Consider the following 18,467-nt stretch of genomic DNA (forward strand, 5'->3'; position numbering starts at 1 on the left):
GTTCTGGAGAAATGATTTTCTCTATCAGATTTTTAACTCTGTTTGTGAGTTTGAGGTCAGGATCTTGGTGTCTATATTTAGAAGAGAGATGGGTCTATAGCTATCTGGATTTTTAGGGTCCACTTGGTCTTTTAATATAAAAATAGTTTTAGAGGCGTTAAAGTGAATATCATGTATGTTGTTGTTTATTATATAGTTCAGCACGTGGTATAATAATTTGGCAAATAGTGGACTGAAGGATTTATAAAATTCTGAGGTAAGACCATCCAGTCCTGGGGCCTTGTGTGGTTTTAGATGTTTAATTGTTGTGGTTATCTCGTTAATAGAAATGGGCTCCATTAGTTTTTTTTTTTTGTTGATCTACATCTAGTTTAGGGAATTTTAGTTTTTGAAGAAAAAGATCCTTTTCCTCCTTCAAGGCTTGTAGGGTTTGTTCTCCATATGTTTGAGTATATATTTGTTCAAATACTTTGATAATTTCCTAATTTCTTGTATAGTTTTTCCCTTGGTAATTTACTTCTGTTATAACTGAGGTGGATTTTTGTTGAGCGATAATTCTGGCCAGTACTCTGGAAGGAATTTGGGCTTCTTCTGCATAATTAGCCAACTGTCTTGGCTCATAGAAAGATAAATTTCTGTTCTCGAACATATATAGGTCTCTGTAGTTTTAGGAGGTCCATTTCCGTTTGATTATTAGGGTTATTTATCATTTCTTTCTCATGTTCTATTTTCTCCTTTATTTTATGTTCCTCTTTCAGATGGCTTTTACTGTTTTTTGCTTTCTGATAATGCAGGTGTACCTGTGTCACTTTATTTTTAAAATTTTTACTAAATCACAATTAATGTATTTCATCTAGATCCAAATTATATTATCATTCTCTTATATTCAGCACTGCTCATCCCATTATGGGGTATAGTGCTCACTTTGGGAAGTACCTCACTTGACATAAATTCAAAAGCCCTAGTGATTCCTAACCAAAAATAATTTGGTCTTAAGATTCTAAGTTGCCAGGAGAAGCTTGAAGCCCTGTCCCTGTACTCTGTTCCCTGTAAACTACATAGGGGCGATGTCTGCCTCACTTACTATGCCATTAGAGATCTGGTGCTGTTTGACCTCCTGTGTCTCAGTAAGTCAGAGTGCAGCTAACACTAGAACCAGAAACCTGAACCTTCAGCAGCAGATAAACAGAACATGATGAAGAAATAGATTCATCACCCAATGCCTCTCCCTTCTCTGTGATAAATTTCCTTTTCAGGTTCAAAGGTAGTTATCAGGCTTGCAGTATGGGGAACCATTGAGTATCTTAGCCCAAATTGTGTGTTGCCCCCATACTGTGTCTGATTAGGTGACTTGCTTAAGCTCACACAATAGACAAATAAGGGCTAAGGGAGTCAAACCCTATGCCACAGGAACTACACCTCACAGCCTTAACCATCGGCTGCAACTACCAGATGTAAAGAGGAAAAAAAAACAAAACAAAACAAACAAAAAAAAAAGAAGTCACTGGGCTTGTCTGTGATTTGAACCTGGGATCTCTCGCACCCAAATTGTGAGTCATAACCGTAAATCAATAAGCCACTTATTTTAGCAATTTGTTATCTTTCCTCAAACTTAACCTAGACAACTGGGTGGCTACTAGCAAATTTACTATACTGCGGTGGTGGTGCTGCGGTAAAGTTGTCACCTCACAGTAAGACGTTGTCCTGTTCGATTCTCAGCTAGACCATTTTCTGTGTGGAGACATGCGTGAATGGGCGTACCTTTGTTGAAGGTTGTGCGTCAGGCCTGGCAAGCCGGTACATAAAAATCAACTGCCAATCCTTAGCGGACCGGAGTTCCGCTGTGGCGACCCCTAACCGGGAAAAGCCGAAAGACACAGCAACAACAACATTATTAACCAGCAAGTTGCACATGGTTATTAGACTTAAATAGCCTTGAAACTCTCATGAATTCATGAGAAATGAGATGAAGCAGCAACTAACATTTGTATGCTATGGGAAGCATTAGTAGATGTTTAACCTCTAATTCTAAGGTACTGCTGTCAGAGCTGTGACAGAAGCACTGACCACGTAAGAATACACATACTCTAGTTTCATGTTTTAGGACCATAACTTCCTTCCTTATCCAGGACACCCCAAGCTTTTAAGTTCACAAATCTTCTAATACTGTAGTAGGCTTTTTAGCTGTTGCTGATTTGTGGGAAAACCTTTATAGGTTGTCTTAAAAGTAATGCTAATCGTGAAAGTGAGAGAGAAGCATTCTGAGGCTTTGAGTGAGCAAGGATTGACTGCTTATCCCTTTGAGACTTGGCATGGTATTGTGGTACTAAATTGCAGGCCTTGGTTTGGCCCAACTTTACTTCATTTTGCTTTTGCCCCTTTGTGTTGTATTACTGACTTTCTTCAGCCAGGGATTTTATTTCAGTTTTTTCAAGACAGACAGCTGTAATATTTATTTCAGACTCTTTGTTTTGCATATCCTTACAAATTGCATAGATCTTTTTGACCAACTTCAACCTAAAGGAGTTATTTCAAGATATAATGACAGTGCAACAAAAACAGTTTCATAGTTCTCTGACAAGATATTTGGCATCTTTAACGACAGACCACTGTTATTTTTTCCTCTTTCATTGTGTCATTCTTAGCAAAATTTCTGCAGTTTCTGGCTACTGCTCTTGGGGTGCATGGAGTCTTGCACATGATGCCTGCTACCACATGCTGCAACATTACGTGTTTGGCTACTAGGGTCTGCCAGACATGTTTGTTCTCCAGTTATTTTCTTCCATGTCTTCAAAATGCAACTGTTCTTGTCAAGTAACTCTTCATGATGTGTAGTGGCACAGTTTGTATCGTGTGGGACCAGGGTAGATGCCATGAGAAGCTTACTTCTTGACTGGCCAGTCAGTTGTAGTCTTGCAGAACAGCCAGGAGAAGGTTTGTCAAGAGCATCCTTTGTCTTTCCAGGTCCGATTCAAAGTAGAGGGGAAATTAAGGGATTTAGGCCAGGCATGCATTGGCTGAACATGCTTCCTAATTATCCAGCCGAAAAAAAATTGGCCTGTGCCTTACCTAGTTTTGTGCTGCTTGTACTGTCTCAGGTAGCAAAGTATCTATTTCTCATATTTGTTGCTGATGGTGGCCAGCAAGACTTCCCATGGATGTAAGTCCTGAGACATCAGCACCACTCCTGTTTTGAATGTACAGAGCATCACGGTCACTTGTCTTTGGATGCAGATTGAGCTGTAGAGATGCACAATGAGCCTTTAAGTTTTACAGCAAGGTTCTGTGATCAGACCCACACTTGAGATGTTTATTGTTGTGCCCCCCCCCCCCCCGAGTGAGGTGGGGGGGATTTGCATGGTTCCTGTTCATGCTGGATCTGTGGCTCCCCTATATTTGACATGATTATGTTGTTTAAACTCTTTTTGGCGTTAACCTCCTGAGTGCGGGAACACAACCATGGCATTCTGATCCCAGTACAGATCTCTGAAATACTAGTGGTAACCTTGTTCTGCTGTTTTTTCTTGACCTCTCAAAAGCAAGTAATACAGTTTTATTCTATTCTAACAGAAGACTAACATCCCTATGACTTGAAGACTCATTACTCACTTAGTTAAAAAGCTGCCTCTCCCAAAGGGCATAATCTGTAAAATGGCTAAACACATACTCCTTTCTCCCCGTAGCAGCTGGTGTCCTTCTAGCATTTATTCTTGCTCTACTACTCTTCAACCTACTCATAAATGATCTCCATACAGTTAGAAAACATGCCACAATGGTGCAGTATGCTAATGCCTCCACACTGATTTGTTCTGATAACAATTTGGACACACTGCAAAAGAAAACCCAGTACGTCCTCACAACTGTTGAAACATGGCTAACTAATTCCCAACTTGTCCTAAACCCCAAAAATCTAGATTAATTCTACTGGCACCTTAACAACTCATAGACAAAAGAAAAAACTCTTCGCTGTAACCTTCTCGAATAAGACCAAGATCTTACTGGTATCCATTACTAAACACTTAATTGTCACTGTCGATGAAAATCTGAAATTTGATATCCATATAAATGAGACTATTAAAAAGACTTGCCAAAAATTAAGTTGCTCCTTACTTAACCAGCTCCACTAGTAAACTCTTCTCTACACATATCCTATACTGATTAATCTGCATGCAACCAAATCAGCTTTCTTGAGCAGTGCTATAACAAAGTTGACAAATTTGAGACAAACAAACCTTATAGAACTCACCATTGCTTGGCATTCGAACTACTTAATTGGCTGGAGCTACCACTCACTTGTAATCCAGAACCTCATTTGTAAACTTGAACAGTGCCCCATTTAAAACATTATTTAGCCTTATTCTCCTATTAGATGTCACTGCTCCAATAATAAACTGATGCTCCTCACAAAAAAGCAAACAGTCATGCAGGAGAATGGTTGTACTGTTATCTATGTCTCTAAGCAATGGAACTTGTTTAACTCTCACTTTCAAGTTCCAGCTCAAATAACACCTAATGGATTCCTACTATGCCTATGTTGCTGCATCAGACTGCCCTCTTTCCTTGTCTCAAGACACACACATATGGCCTTAAATATTTTACCCCTGCTGACACTTCCCATCCATGCTACCTTCCGCCCTTCCACGGCACTCACTCTTTGATGTCTTCTGCCTTCATGCTTCTAGCTTGTGCTTTTCTTCTCCCTTTTGTTAAATAACATCTCTAACATCGCAGCTAGACATTTCTCATTCCTGATGCTAAAAAGTTTATTATAATAATAACTGTAAACAAAAGCTACAGATTTTAAAAAGTGCTAAAAAAGTCCATTTCTTGCTTTATTACATAGAGTGCATCAAAATGCACAATTGTTAAATTCCAAACCTTTGCTGTTGTTAATTATTGTTATACTTTCCATTAAAAATGTATGTCTGTAGTGTGCTTTGTTGTACGTGTATGTTAATATATTTTTGGGGCTTTTCTTCCCAGGCTTCTGCTGAAAAGGGGTAAACATATACCCGGTCTGAATATCCTAGTAAACAAATATTAATAAAAATAATATATATTTCTGCCTACAACATATTCTCCCAGCACTGGCTGCACATTGCCTGACCCGTACTCGCCCCTTGCTCCTCCGTGTGTGTTTCTGTGAATAAAGAGTTGTTGGTTAGGCAAAAACTCCCTGTGCTCCTTTTAGAAGCACTATGTAAAATACTAATAACAAGTAGTATTTCTCTGGCTTGGTTGTCTTTGCCCAGCCGATTGATTATAAAAGGTTATTTAAGGAAGTGATGAATGCTTGAATGTTAGTTCTGAAGAAGTCCCTTTAATTTGCATAGGATGAAGATGCTTAACTACTATGAAGACATTTTTGTGGAGTTTCTTTCAATGTTAGTGTTCATCCTGAATGGACCTGCTTTTTTACTTCCTGTAGTGTGTTCTGGTTCTGCTAGCAAATATTTATTTGGCTATTATAGAAAGGTTAATATTAAAAAATTAAGCTGTTGTGCTTGGGCTGCTTGCCAAAGATTGCAAGTTTAGACAGATTCTAAATCCAGCTGCATAGTCTTGGAACATGAATTAGTATACGTTTGTGGACTTGCCTGAAGTACTAAGTAAAATGTGTAGCATTTCAGTAGATGGAAAAACTGCACATTATGGTTGTAACACTACGTTACTGTATTTGTAAGCTATCTGAAATCCCTTTGTATCTGAGTAGGCTCCCTGTATCCTGAACAGAGTTGGTTGTGTAAGAAGAGTATGCTTATTTACCGCTGACTGCTCATTGCGCAATCACATCAGACTTGGTATTGGTTGACTTCTTGCCACAGAAGTAAGGTGCCTTGTCTGGCCTGCTGCTGACGTGTTTGGTGCAAGCTTGAGTTTCTGTTTAGGAGGTTAAGGCTTTGATTCTTTTTTGGGTGAAGGATAATCACTGTATTATCTGTGAAATATCTAGAACAAAATCAACATTGTCATTTATGATGGCTAAGAGAATGATGAGAAATCAGTGTCACTATACAGCCCACATAAGCATCCAGGCTGCACTCTGTGTTCATCATGTTAAAATGTAGGCATTGTGACCAGTCTGCCAACTAGATACAGTCATATAGCTACACGGCCCATAATTCCCTTGTCTCACTTGAAACTTTAATGTGGAGATAGTCATAAGACATCTCACAGCAGGTTTTGTTCACCTATGTAGCATAGGATTGCTTCCAGGACTGGCTGGAAGACAGTAACTGTGAAGGTGGGGAAAGGGGGTCTGTTTGAACTACAAGGTAGGTCAGACTGAGGAGATTCTGCGTAAGATGTACATTATGAAAGTGGTCTATAAGTGGGAAACTCATGGCAATATGTAGCCCAGGTAGTATCTTTTGGAGAAGCCTTTCCAGCAAAGGCCTTTGCTGCACAGTCTGTACAAGCTTTTGTTCAAACTGTGTAATGAAGTGCAGCAGCCTCTAAATTAATGGTTGCTTCTGGAAAGCGCCTCATATTTGCTGTATTATGGCTGTCTGCTGTATTAGTGACCATAAACATTCATGTACATTGAATTCATACATTCTTTTAGGAGTTGACCCTTAAAGTCTGGAGAAAAAAATAAAATTGTTTGGCTCAAAGTAGATGTAAACCAGAAGGAAAACTACAAGTTTGTTCTGTTATGTTTCAGCTTTGTTTTCTTCTCTAATTGCAGCCTACCACAAAAGACAGAGGTTGGCTCATAGACCCTCTGGGACCAAACCCATGGTGGACCTTGCTAGCAGCAGCAATACCAGCCCTTCTTTGTACAATCCTTATTTTCATGGATCAGCAAATCACAGCCGTGATCATTAATAGAAAGGAGCACAAACTGAAGGTAATGCTTAGAAGGTGTTACAGGAAAGCTGATGATGCCTACAATTGCACAGAAGTGTAATTACTACTACATCAGTGCTGTGTATTTTGACATGTACTCCCAAGTGTTGTCAAGCCTTGTTACTCCTTTATTCTAGAAATTTGAACCAGTTTTAGCCTTTGAAACATTTCTAAGGATATATCCGTTGTCATCTGTATGTATCTCATAATTGCTAACTTCCTGATCTTCTGTGTAATCTTGTCGAAAAAAACTCTTCTTTCATGTGTTTTTTCATAACTGTGATTGCAAAATGTTTAGCTTGTATGTACTGCTTGATTGCCACTACTAGATGTAATTACTTTATATAAAACAACTGGTCATAGCATGTATGCAATAATGTATACTTATTTCCAGCCATGCCATATTTTTTGTTGTAGCAAACTTATAATTTTATGCTGCAACAAAAAAATACATAGCATGCATATAATATGCTCTTTTGAATCACATATGCCGTGCTGTTCTGCACTGTTTCAGTCTGTTTGCAGTAGGAATGTATCTGTTATTTACTTTAGCTTTAGGTTCCCTACTTGCATGGGTCTTTAGTTGACTTTATTCTGTCTTCCACTTAAGTTATGCAGTTTTTTCTCTGAGAAGCTCACACGCTTTAGGATGCAGTCACATGCTACACTAGCAAAGTGAACCTCACCCCTCATCCTTCAGAGTTTCTACATGCACAGTTTAGATTGCAGTTGTCTGCTTTGTGAAGTAGTATGCTTAAAACTTCAAAGCTTACAAAGTGTCCATTCTGTTGATAAATAATGGAGCATGACCTGCACCCAACACTGTTTCTGCTCCCTAGTAGAGGGGTACAGCATGAAGCATTGCTGTAAGTGCCAGTGATTCAAACTGGTTACCTGTAACACTTTTAAGAGGATGACTCCCCTAGCAGTGTTGCTGCTTTTAGAATGGCAGTAATTTAAAATATCCAGCACAAAGATTAGAAGGAGGATCCTTTTGGCAGCCCTAGGCCTTTGCTAGGACACTATCAAAAAGTTAAAGAAATGGAGTGTAGACAGCCTATCCAAGAGGCCATCTGTTTGCCGGATGTAGTCTTGGTCCATGTATGTCCCAGCCCTCTGAGATGCCCCAGGAAAGACATGCCCCTTGCTGCCACCTAGGGGGTATATCTCTGTGTATAATAAGCATGTTTCATTCCATGATTAGCTGAGAAATGCATGCAGCTAACAGAATCCCATGAACAGTCCCTCAAGTCACCTGATTGTAGCTTTTTGTCCATAGACTTCCTCCTGGGGTTCAGCAGGACTCAGTGGACTAGGTTAAAAAAGGTGCTCTATGTCCTCCCATGCCAGGGTTATAGATTTCAGACAGCTGTTTTAAAAGCAGTTTTTTTTTTTTGTTTTTTGTTTACCCGTAAGCCACCTCACCTTAAGGCTGTGCGAGATGTCCTTGTGTGCACAAACATTATCTGATACCAGCACTAAGCCCACTACAGACCTCTGAAGTTGCTGTGCTACTCTTGACTGGCATGACCTCACCTGCAGTACTCCAGCTTGCAGTGCCTCTACATTACAGGGCCAGAAATGTCAACCATGCATGAGCATGCTTGGATTGACTGGGGATAAGGCACAAGGATCTTCCTCCATATCTGGTTCTGATGAGGAATCTGAGGACCCAGCACTTATGATCACAAAAACAGATGAAGGCTGCAAGACCTTTCTGCTCCATTCGATTGTCCACAAGATGACCTTTCCTTCACAGAGACTCTTAGGCTTTTGAGATCAATCACAGCCCTATTTCTTTATCTGAAAAATGTTGGAATACATATGTGTGGACAGAGGTGGAGCAGATTTGGGTAATCTTCTGTGGTTTCTATCATCGGTGCTGGAGTTTTTGCAGTCTGAAAGCACCCAGATAATGTTTCAGTGGCTGCCAAGAAGGTGAATGCCCTCTAATTGGAGAGACATGGTCTCTTTATTTGACACAAAATGCAGAGGCACAAAAAGTTTACCACCTTGCTGTCTGGCAAGGCATTCAGAATTTAGATGCGGTTGGTTATAGAGTATTCTTTTGTTTGGGAATGAATTCTCTCATCTGTCCAGATTCTAGTCTTCCATAGTGACTCAGCTTTAGAAAAGTTTTCAGATGTCAAAATTCTGGCTGTAGCAGTCACAAGTGGGCTGCCATGTAGTTTGCTGCTCTTTTGAGTATGCTGACACACCGGTCACAGCAGCAGGCTCAGCCAGGTGCCTTTACAGGATTGCTTGGCCGAAGCTGCCCTCTCTGTTTGGGGGGGGGGGGTTGAATTCACGGAGTCTATCATGGACTCCCTCATTTTTCAGGAAAGCCTCTGTTCTGCCAGACCTCTGAGAAACTGGTGGATGCTCTCTTAAAAAGAAAACAGTCTGTAAAAACTGCTTACTTTTATGAGCATCCTCCACCTCCACCTCTTCTTCTTGTAGGTCTAGCCAGTCCCCCAAACAAAAGCCCATTCGTAGCACAAGGAAGATCCTTAGGCTTCAGTCTTGCTTAGTGGTGCTAGTTACATCACTCAAGAATGGCAACAATAACAAACATTCACAGTTTTGTCTGCCATCTACAGCAATCCACAGGGAGAATGGTAGTTTCTTTGAGTTCACTTCTCCTTAGAGGGCTGTCACCAAGGACCAACAAATGTTTTACATTATCACATTTGGTCATTTCTTGTCATTTTTAGGTCCATCCTCCTTTTGAAAGGGCTGTGCTCCGAGATCAAGCCCTCTCGCCAGAGTATCTTCAGAGTAATTAGGGCTGTCCTAGACTCTGCTCTTGAAGAGTCATAGAGGCTTTACTACTTTTAGAACAAGACCAAATTTCTACTTTTTTGGTTCTTAAGGGGATTGAAGGTTTTTGTTCCATCTTGGACATTAGTTACTTCATTGAACACACCTGCTGCACCATGTTCCATATGGCTACTCTCACACCCCTGCTTCCTCAAGGTATCTGGATGTTGTTTTGTGTCTTCCACAGGAATAAACCAGATGGCTCCTGTACCTGCACTGAGTCATCACATTTGTTCTGTGGTTGCAGAAAACTTGGATTCCCAGGCTGGTGGTAACCCTCTGGCTGATTTGTTCCTGTCTGAGAATGTCCTCCATGAGCTTATCAGCTCATGGTGAATGGGCCATCTTTGCTGGTCCTGTGAGGCAGCCTACTTTTTCCCCCAAGTGGAATACCCCCTTTTGTGTAACAGCTTTTCTGAGCTCTGCTATAACTGCCCTCCAAGGGATTCCCTTGGCTCCCAGTGTGAGTTACGCATTGTAGCATGGAATCAACAGACACAAGCTCCACAGTATAGATGCCTAGAGCTCTCGCTAGGCATCATGCATATGATGTGCCACAGCTATCTTCCTCCCCTGTACTGTCTTTGAGATATAAACTGGGTAGGAGGAGTTATCTGCTAACACCTTCCTTAGGCTCTGGCATCAAATTGACCTGACTAGGATTCCTAGAATGTGGTTTTCACACTGCAGTTTCCCTATGATTCTGTATGACAGTCCATTGTTTCTGAGTTCAAACTCAAGAGCTGTCTGAAGCGTGTAGTTGCACATCTAATGTAAATTGTCTGTTCCACCTGTGAAAAACAGTGCTTATGGGCTTTGTATCTTGGTTGTGAGAACATTCTGAGCTCCAGTTGACTAGGATTGCTTGAAATTGTGTTTCTTCCTTCCCATTGGGCTCTTGGATATCATGCTTGGAGGATTGGTTGAGGTCTTTGGAGTGGATGTAGCTTTCCTGGCCAATGTCTCACCCTAAAGAACTGGAAACAGAGCTGTGGCTCACATCCAGTAAATATCTACCACCTGGGATTTTTTTTTCTACCATTGTGCACCTTTTCTCTTTGTTGATGGTGCCTGGGTCTGCAGGGAGAGTATCTGAATTGGATTTCACCTGGATCTGTAGGTCTGTGGGCTAGTCTGTAGGTCTCCTTGGCCTAACAACCTAATTTATCTGATGCCTTCCATTTCTAGGCCCCGTAATCCATGGTTGGGGGGAACATGCTGCCAATAGACCTTTCCAGAGAACCTATTTACCCACAGAAACTGTTTTATCTCATATCTAGTTCCTATGGCCTGCCTCTCTGTTGCATCCCTCAGATCCTAGTGTAGAGAAAAGTGAGGTGGCCACTACAGCTAGAGCAGAATTAGACAACCAGAGAAGGGTCTGTCTGGAGGCAGGTCCTCTCTTCTTTTGGGAGGATCTTCTTTTCCTTTTGAGGCAGCAGGTCAGAGTAAGAGGTGTGGGGATGGTCATGTCCCTTCAGGGGCTTCCCATTTCTTAGCCTAATCCACTTTCCATGTTCTATTGTGAGACATAAGTCTTGCTTTCTTATCTACTACTCTATATTTGCAGGCCAATTATTTATGTATATTGCTTGCCCTTGAATGATTTAGAAACCTTTATTTGTCTGGTTAGGAGTCCCGAACCCCTTATAGGGGAACTTCTGGCTACTTTAGGATATCTGGCTAAGGCTGTTTTTTACTGTGTCCTGCTGTCTTCTGTCTTAAGTTTTATTAGCAAAATTTGTATCTTCTTGTAAGCTTTCTGTTTGTTTATTTATTTATTTAGTTTACTGGGTAGTACACTGATAATAGACTATTTGCAGCCACAGCCCAAGATTAGGCGCAATTATTAGAGCCCAGGCAAGAGCATTTCTTCAGGTGGACAAAGGGACATGTTATATATACATTTGTAGTCTTTTTCTGTAGGCACCATAATAGCTTCCTGGTGCTTGCTGCTGGGCCTTAAATTCTGCTATGTAGACCAGACCATGTCCTGTCCTTGATCTAAACATAAGCCAGACCCTAGGCTTAGCCTCAGCCATTAATGGGGCTTTTCCTGTGGGGAGGGCTGCTGTCCATTCCTAGTTGGGAGTTTGATAGGCTTGCTTGTTTGACATTGGGGCACTGACCTAGGTCTGGAGGATTTCATCCATGGAAATTTCCATTCCTTGTGGCTCCTCTTGGTGTTGTGTTTCTCATGACTTTTAAGTAATTCATCTTTCACTCCCCAGTGAAAATAGGGCCGTGTCCGCAGTACTCTTGAAGAGGTAGTCTCCATTCCTAGCAATGTCCCTTATCCTTCTTCATCTTGGAATGAATAAGAGCCAGAAAAATAATGGAGCCATCTCTTCGTTGTCTGATGTTAGCTTTTGGAAGAGCTTCTGCGGAACTACATGGATCTGAGTTGGTCAGATTTGTATTGTCTCCTGGCATGCTGGTAGTGGGGGTCTACAGTTATATTTGCCTGTTTATGGAGAGGATAGTCAGGTATTATCACCACTGGGCATTCTGCAGTCTGACCCTGGAGACAGTGTAGTCCACTTCTTTTTATGAGATCCTGCCTGCAGTGCTTCTGTGATATGCCACTATCAGCCTTGGCTGCTGTGGCTTTTGGCCCATAACTCTTCCTCCTAGTCAGTCTTCCTGTCTGAGTTCTTGTAGTTGGACTTTTTTTGCTGCGAGTCTTCCAATAGTCTGTCTTCTAGATGGGTCTGTGATGGTTTTTGCCTGCTGTCTCAATGTTTTGTTTTTTTTACTGGACTCTGCCCCAACCGTAGGCTGCATCAGAGATATAGTACAAAATGTTAGATGTAATAAATGCATTCATATTATACAGTTGATCTAAGCAGATGAACTTCCTTTATAGGTCAGGAATCTTTCTAACTGCCTTTGCTGTTAGATTTCCAATATGCATTGGGGGTTCCAGATTTAAACAACTGTTCTTGATTTGCAGTTTGGTTCTCACTAGTGGTTGGTGGAGGAACTCGCTGGAGTGGTGGATGAGCTATGTTATATAATTCATATGTGATGTTATGATGTGTGTCATCACTGGCACACATCTTTTCTTGAATATGGGAATATCTGGAAATAGATGCTGAATGCTGCGTGGTGGAAAAATAAACAACAAAAGCATAGGACTAGTCAATGAGAGTCCTGTTATCAGTCCGCTTATGTGGCAAGAACCCATATGTTATTTTCTTAACATATCACTTCACATGCAATAAGACTTTCCTGGCCCTCCCTCCTTTCATCTGCCTGTAGATGAGTAGCCCCTTTATCCAGCCTCTTTTTTGGAGTTCCTTTTAAGTTGAATTAGTATATATTTTTATATTCCTTGTTAGCTGTGCAGTTGTCAAATTTTCATTGTTGATGATCTGGGAGAATCATAACAGTAAATTAAAACATGTACATTGTATCCTACCTTACCGGTGTTATTTCCAACCAGAAATTCCAAAAGCAGTATCTTCCTGTCTCTAGAGGCCAAAGCAGGCCCGTGCTGGAGTGCAGTGCTAAATCTATGCTTATGGATCCTTATTTCCCATGTTGCTGCACATTGTTTTTACTATTTTTGAGTGTTGCACATCTCCCTGACAAAAAACCTGCACAAGTTGTCAAAATTCTACTTTTTGTGGTTCTGCTATTTTTTTTTTTTTGACAAATAAATTTCTCTACTTTACTTATGGAGAAATTAGTTAATAAGTGTGATTGTGGTAGACAGATAGCCCCAGTGCCTGTTCTGTTTAAGCCCTGATCACATTATTGATGAAAATGAATACTGGGAGAGGTTCAGATAAGCTGCTAAAATTTGTACACAAAGATGTTAGCATATTTTTTTTTAACTTAGAAAAGACTTAAATCTCTAAAAAAAAGAATAAAAAAGAAATATGTTGCAACTGTGAAGTCCAAAAAGGTCAAAATGCTGACTTAAAGGGAGAGTGCAGTGGCAGATCCAGGATTTTACGAAGGGGGGGGGGGGTGCAGTCTGGAAAGTCGACAAGTGAAGTGGGGGGGCAGGAAAGCAAAACACTGGGGAAGGGGGATGTGGAAGGATCACCTTAAGATATTGTATCAGCATGTGTGAAAACACAGCAACATACAGTCATTTGCAAAACATTGGGGGTGGCGGGTCGACTGAGCACAACGGTTAAGGTTTTCTCCTCAGACGCAAAGTATTGGGTTTGATTCTGATCTCAGCTTATTAGCTAGCCTTATAATTACCATTCATGGCAGTTAGCCTAATATTCTCGTATGATCCAGTGAACCTGGTGTGGTTGTGTTAGTGGAGGTAGATAACTCCTATCCAGCACACAGCATAATAGCAGACATTACCAGTTGTTTCAAGACATACCTAGAGGATATATTTGGTTGCCCATGTGAAGTCATAGTTCTTTTATATGGCATACCTGACATAAGCATTATGATAACATAGCAAAGAATCCCAGTGAAGGTGATATCACCCCAAGACCCATAGCAAATGTAAGTAATTTAAGTAAATAATGATTTATGTGAAACCAGCAAAGTTAATTTATGTAAATAATTTTGTGTGTGCAAGTGAAGTTCAGTTAGTTAAAGAACATTGCAAGTTAAGGAAATACACGTTTTATGAAAAAAGTCCTAAAAAACAATCAGTTAAATTATATGCAATGTATAAAACCAAATTTAAGTACTGTAGCATTTCCCAAAGGACAGTAACACAAAATCTATTTTGTCTGGCCAACCTAATATGCAAAGCCATGGAAAGCCTTATTAGGAAACAGCAACCCTCCAAATACTGTTTCCATTTTAGTTTGGATTTGTCAAGGGCAGGTCATGCTTACCAAATCTAATGTACTTTTTTGCAAAGGTCACCAGTGCAGTATAGGAAAGCAAAATGGTACACATTGCATACCTCAACCTAGCTAAAGCTTTTGACACAATCCCCCACTCAGGCATTGTAGAACAGCTAAATAAACTAGGAATAAACTATGGTTACCTACTGGATTGCCACATGGCTCACAGATGAGATGCAAGAAAGCAAAATTGACAAAGTTACCTCCAGAAAGAGATGAGCTACTGGTGGAGTCCCCAGGGTTCTGTGCTGGGGCCTCTCCTGTTTAACATCTACTTTTCAGAAGTAAAAGCCAATACCAAAGGGCTCTGGATGACTAAGTTTGCACATGACTACAAGTTAGGAGCAGTCACTGAACCCCAAATTACACAGCCATCCTTCTGGACGGTTTGCCCCAAACAACTGGTGTCACAATCATGGACCAAAATGAAATGCCAGTAAATGCATTATTGTATCCTTTGGAAGTCATCTACCTCAGAGAACAACTATGATGACAATAAGACCTTAAGAATAGACTTGTTTGGGTTTTCGGAACTTATCTGGACAGTGACCTAAATTTTGACCAGTATGTCTACTTATGTAAGAAAGTGCTCCTATATTAAACAGCTTAAAGAAATGGGTTATGTCTAGATCTAGGATGTCACTACCCTCCTTTACTCAGCACTCCTTAGGCCAGACATTGAGCATAATGCCCCCTTTGGCCTGTATCTGTCCAGACACATGCAACTGGAATGCCCACAAAGAAGCCTTACTAAATGGATACTAGGGCTAAACAATATGTCCTACACAGACTGACTTAAAGTCTGCCATTTGCTTTCTTCCACTGACTGCCTCCCATAGCTCTCAACCCCTCATCTCCAAAATATAGAACATAATGTGACAATATGGAGCAAGAGGCGAACATTTACTAACAACTTCATCTAGGATGCTCATAGCATACGTATGAGAAAACAGTTATTTTATTTAACAGTTTTCCTGTTTTAACATGATTCAGTATTGTATACCATGGCGACAGCTAACATTCAAACTCACAAACTGAAGAACATTCCTCATAATGAGATACCGTTGAGAGCTATGCTGCCTTTCCATCCCCAGACAGACTGCCACTTCTGTGATAGCCAAACAGACTGTTTCTACACACATATATAAAATTGTTGGTTTGAACAGCTGCAACATTCAAATACTCCTTGGAAAGCCACTGATTTTAATGTGTTGTAAAATGTAAATAAACCCCCTCTCTACAGTTTGAGTTGGCATCAGACTGACCATATGTACACTAACACAGCCTTTAGAATCCTAAACATGCAAAAAATGCTTCGCTTAAACAGTGAAAATGCATGCTAACACATATCCACTTATCCCAACATCTTTCTAAGTTTAAAAAAGTGATATTTCTGGGCCTTTGGTCTCCCATTTTAGATTTTGCATACACATACACAGAAATATTTCAAGTGTGGGTAATAATGCCCTTCTAGCCTGCCAATATACCAAAACAGTTCTCATAATAAGTTCCAGACTTCTTAAAAATATCTAAACTAGTACTTGCTTTAATGTAATATGGTAATCTCTTCCATGCATCTGTTCCACTCTTAGAGAAGCAATTAGTACATTTCTCATTCCTATAGAATCTTCTACATAGGTTGTCTGATGTTTCGCTACTACTTTTTGATAACCCTAAATATTCTCAGAGGTAGTCTCTAAATGCCCTATATACCTGAATAAGATCAGCTCTTAAATATCTGAGACCCTGTTAAGATATTATAGTCTTTCACAGTAAGTTAAATTTTCACTTCCATTGATGCTCGTGGTATATTTCCGCTGGGGTCTTTACAGTTCACTCATGATTTTCTTATATGGTTTCCATATAGTTATTCCATACTCAAGTTTGGGTCTATTGTAACTAAAAAACAATGACTTCATTTCCAATTTCCTAGACTTTATAGGCAGTTTTATACTATTGTTCTATAGCTATCACTAACCAGCTGGTTGATATGATTAGAAAAACAAACCTTGAATGATCCATTTACTATACCATATATACCCTAGTCCTAAAATGTATCTACAGTTTCAATCACTGCGTGCTGTATTAAAATAGTAACCATTCAGTTATGTCTCCCAATCACCAATCTTATAAGCTTAGTTTTGTAATTATCAGCTTTGCTGTGCCCAAAACATCACTTTAGTGAAGTTCTTCTGCAGACATGCATGCCCCATATGTTACTATCTTAACTATTTTCAAGTCATCTGTAATATACAGACTAGAGAACGCACAACCACACCCATTTACTTAACACTTGCACAAAAATACACAGATACACTCAAAATTTGCCACTTACCTCACGTTTTTTTTTTTTTTTTTTTTTGCAGCAGTAAAAAAAATGATACATCTTGCAGCTGTCCTCTCTCTGTACTGCAGAGTGGTGATTCTGGATCAACTCGATCCCAGTTGGGCCACAAGCTAACTTCTGTGGGTTGGCTGCTTGCTGTAAGGGAATAGAGCAGAAAGAAGTGTGCAGAAAAATGACCATATGTGCGGCTCATCATCGTAAGGCCTGTCTGGTCTTAAAAAAAAAATGAAACGAGCTGTTCTGAAGTTCTTGGATGTGCATCTTAATACCCTATGGTACACCCAACCAGATTTCAGGAGACTGTCTTGTACAGTGCTGCACACACTTGATCAGAGAATCCAAAAGCATAGTCGATTTAGCACACATGCAGCAGAGAAATCCACACAAACCGCAGGACCACAAAGAATTTGAGTTGCTCGGCTCTTTACTCGGACCGTCTACTGCGAACTCCAAAAGTTAGAATTAGGCAGGCAGCACCAATAACAAGAGATTGACTGCAGCTGTATTTAACAGAAATTAAGCAGCCCACCAAATACAGCTGCAGCCAATCACAATTACATCATCTGGATGGATTAGTTCAGTCATCTCCCAACCTCCCACCTTTCTCAAAAACACATAACTGTCTTGGCTGGCTGTGAGCACGAAAAGCTTATCGTTCGGTAGAGGAAGACTTTTAGGACATTTTTAAAGATTTTTTTACGTTTGCTACCCCTGGCTTGTCAGTGTGTACACTACCAGGGGTGTAGCTAGGATTTTCAAATTTGTACTCACAGCTCTCAAACTGGCTACCCCCTTCCCCAGCCAAGCTACGGCCATTCTCGTAATTCACGGTTCGCTCTTAAGTGTCGATGAAGAGGCATTCGCTGTAATGCCTCTTCAGTAATATAATATAAATTCACTCAAACTCGGTTCCTTGAATTGAAAATGAACCTGAAAATCAGTTCTTTGAAAAAAATGCAGCATGGTAGTTGGGGTAGAGGATTGCCAGGCAATACAGCTGGGAACCTGTCAAAGAAGGGACACCATTTTAATAGGAGCACAGTTTTAACTTGAGCAGCTGACAAAATTAGAGAATCTACATGCATTTCTGAAATAAAAGTAATGTATAACTCTGATCATTACAGTTATTTATAAAAGTAAACCCTCCACGTTTTCTTCCAAAATTGCTATTTTGTGGAGAGATTATTAGGGGGAGAGCAACATTTTGAGCCAAAATTGGGGACAGTTGAGAGGTTTGACTATTCCTAATTCTATAAAGTGATTTATTTGCACATACCTCTCAATCTCTTAATGCAGGAAATCTGGACAAGGCCAAATATATTGGGGGAACATACAAACAGTACTAAAAATTGATCTTGTATAAACTTAAGACAGTTGATAGAATATCAGATCTTGCTTTAGCATGCATTTTTCTGAAGATTATGACGTCTGAAACTTAACGTTGGTCATTATTTAGTGACTTCATTCCTAAATGATTTGCCAGAAAAGTTTTATTTTGCATTTTACAGCATGAACACCAGTAAATATCTGCTAAACAAAGCAATGCAGTCTCACAATAAAACTAGACTTAGCATTAAAACTTATCTTCCCTTGAAACTCACATTCATTGAAACAGCATTGAA

At 40.1% G+C, this 18,467-nt stretch overlaps 1 protein-coding gene across 1 annotated transcript in view; it reads left to right on the plus strand.

Moving 5' to 3' along the window:
* SLC4A7 (solute carrier family 4 member 7) overlaps positions 1–18,467 on the plus strand; it is a 1,497,737-nt gene that overhangs the window by 1,259,740 nt on the left and 219,530 nt on the right. Inside the window, exon 19 of the mRNA XM_044064760.1 lies at positions 6,689–6,850. Coding sequence (XP_043920695.1) covers positions 6,689–6,850 — 162 coding nt within the window. The remainder of the gene's footprint in view (positions 1–6,688; positions 6,851–18,467) is intronic.

The sequence above is a fragment of the Protopterus annectens genome, chromosome 3.part0 (assembly GCF_019279795.1).
Source record: "Protopterus annectens isolate FY-2018-M chromosome 3.part0, PAN1.0, whole genome shotgun sequence".
In the NCBI taxonomy this organism is placed as follows: domain Eukaryota; kingdom Metazoa; phylum Chordata; order Ceratodontiformes; family Protopteridae; genus Protopterus; species Protopterus annectens.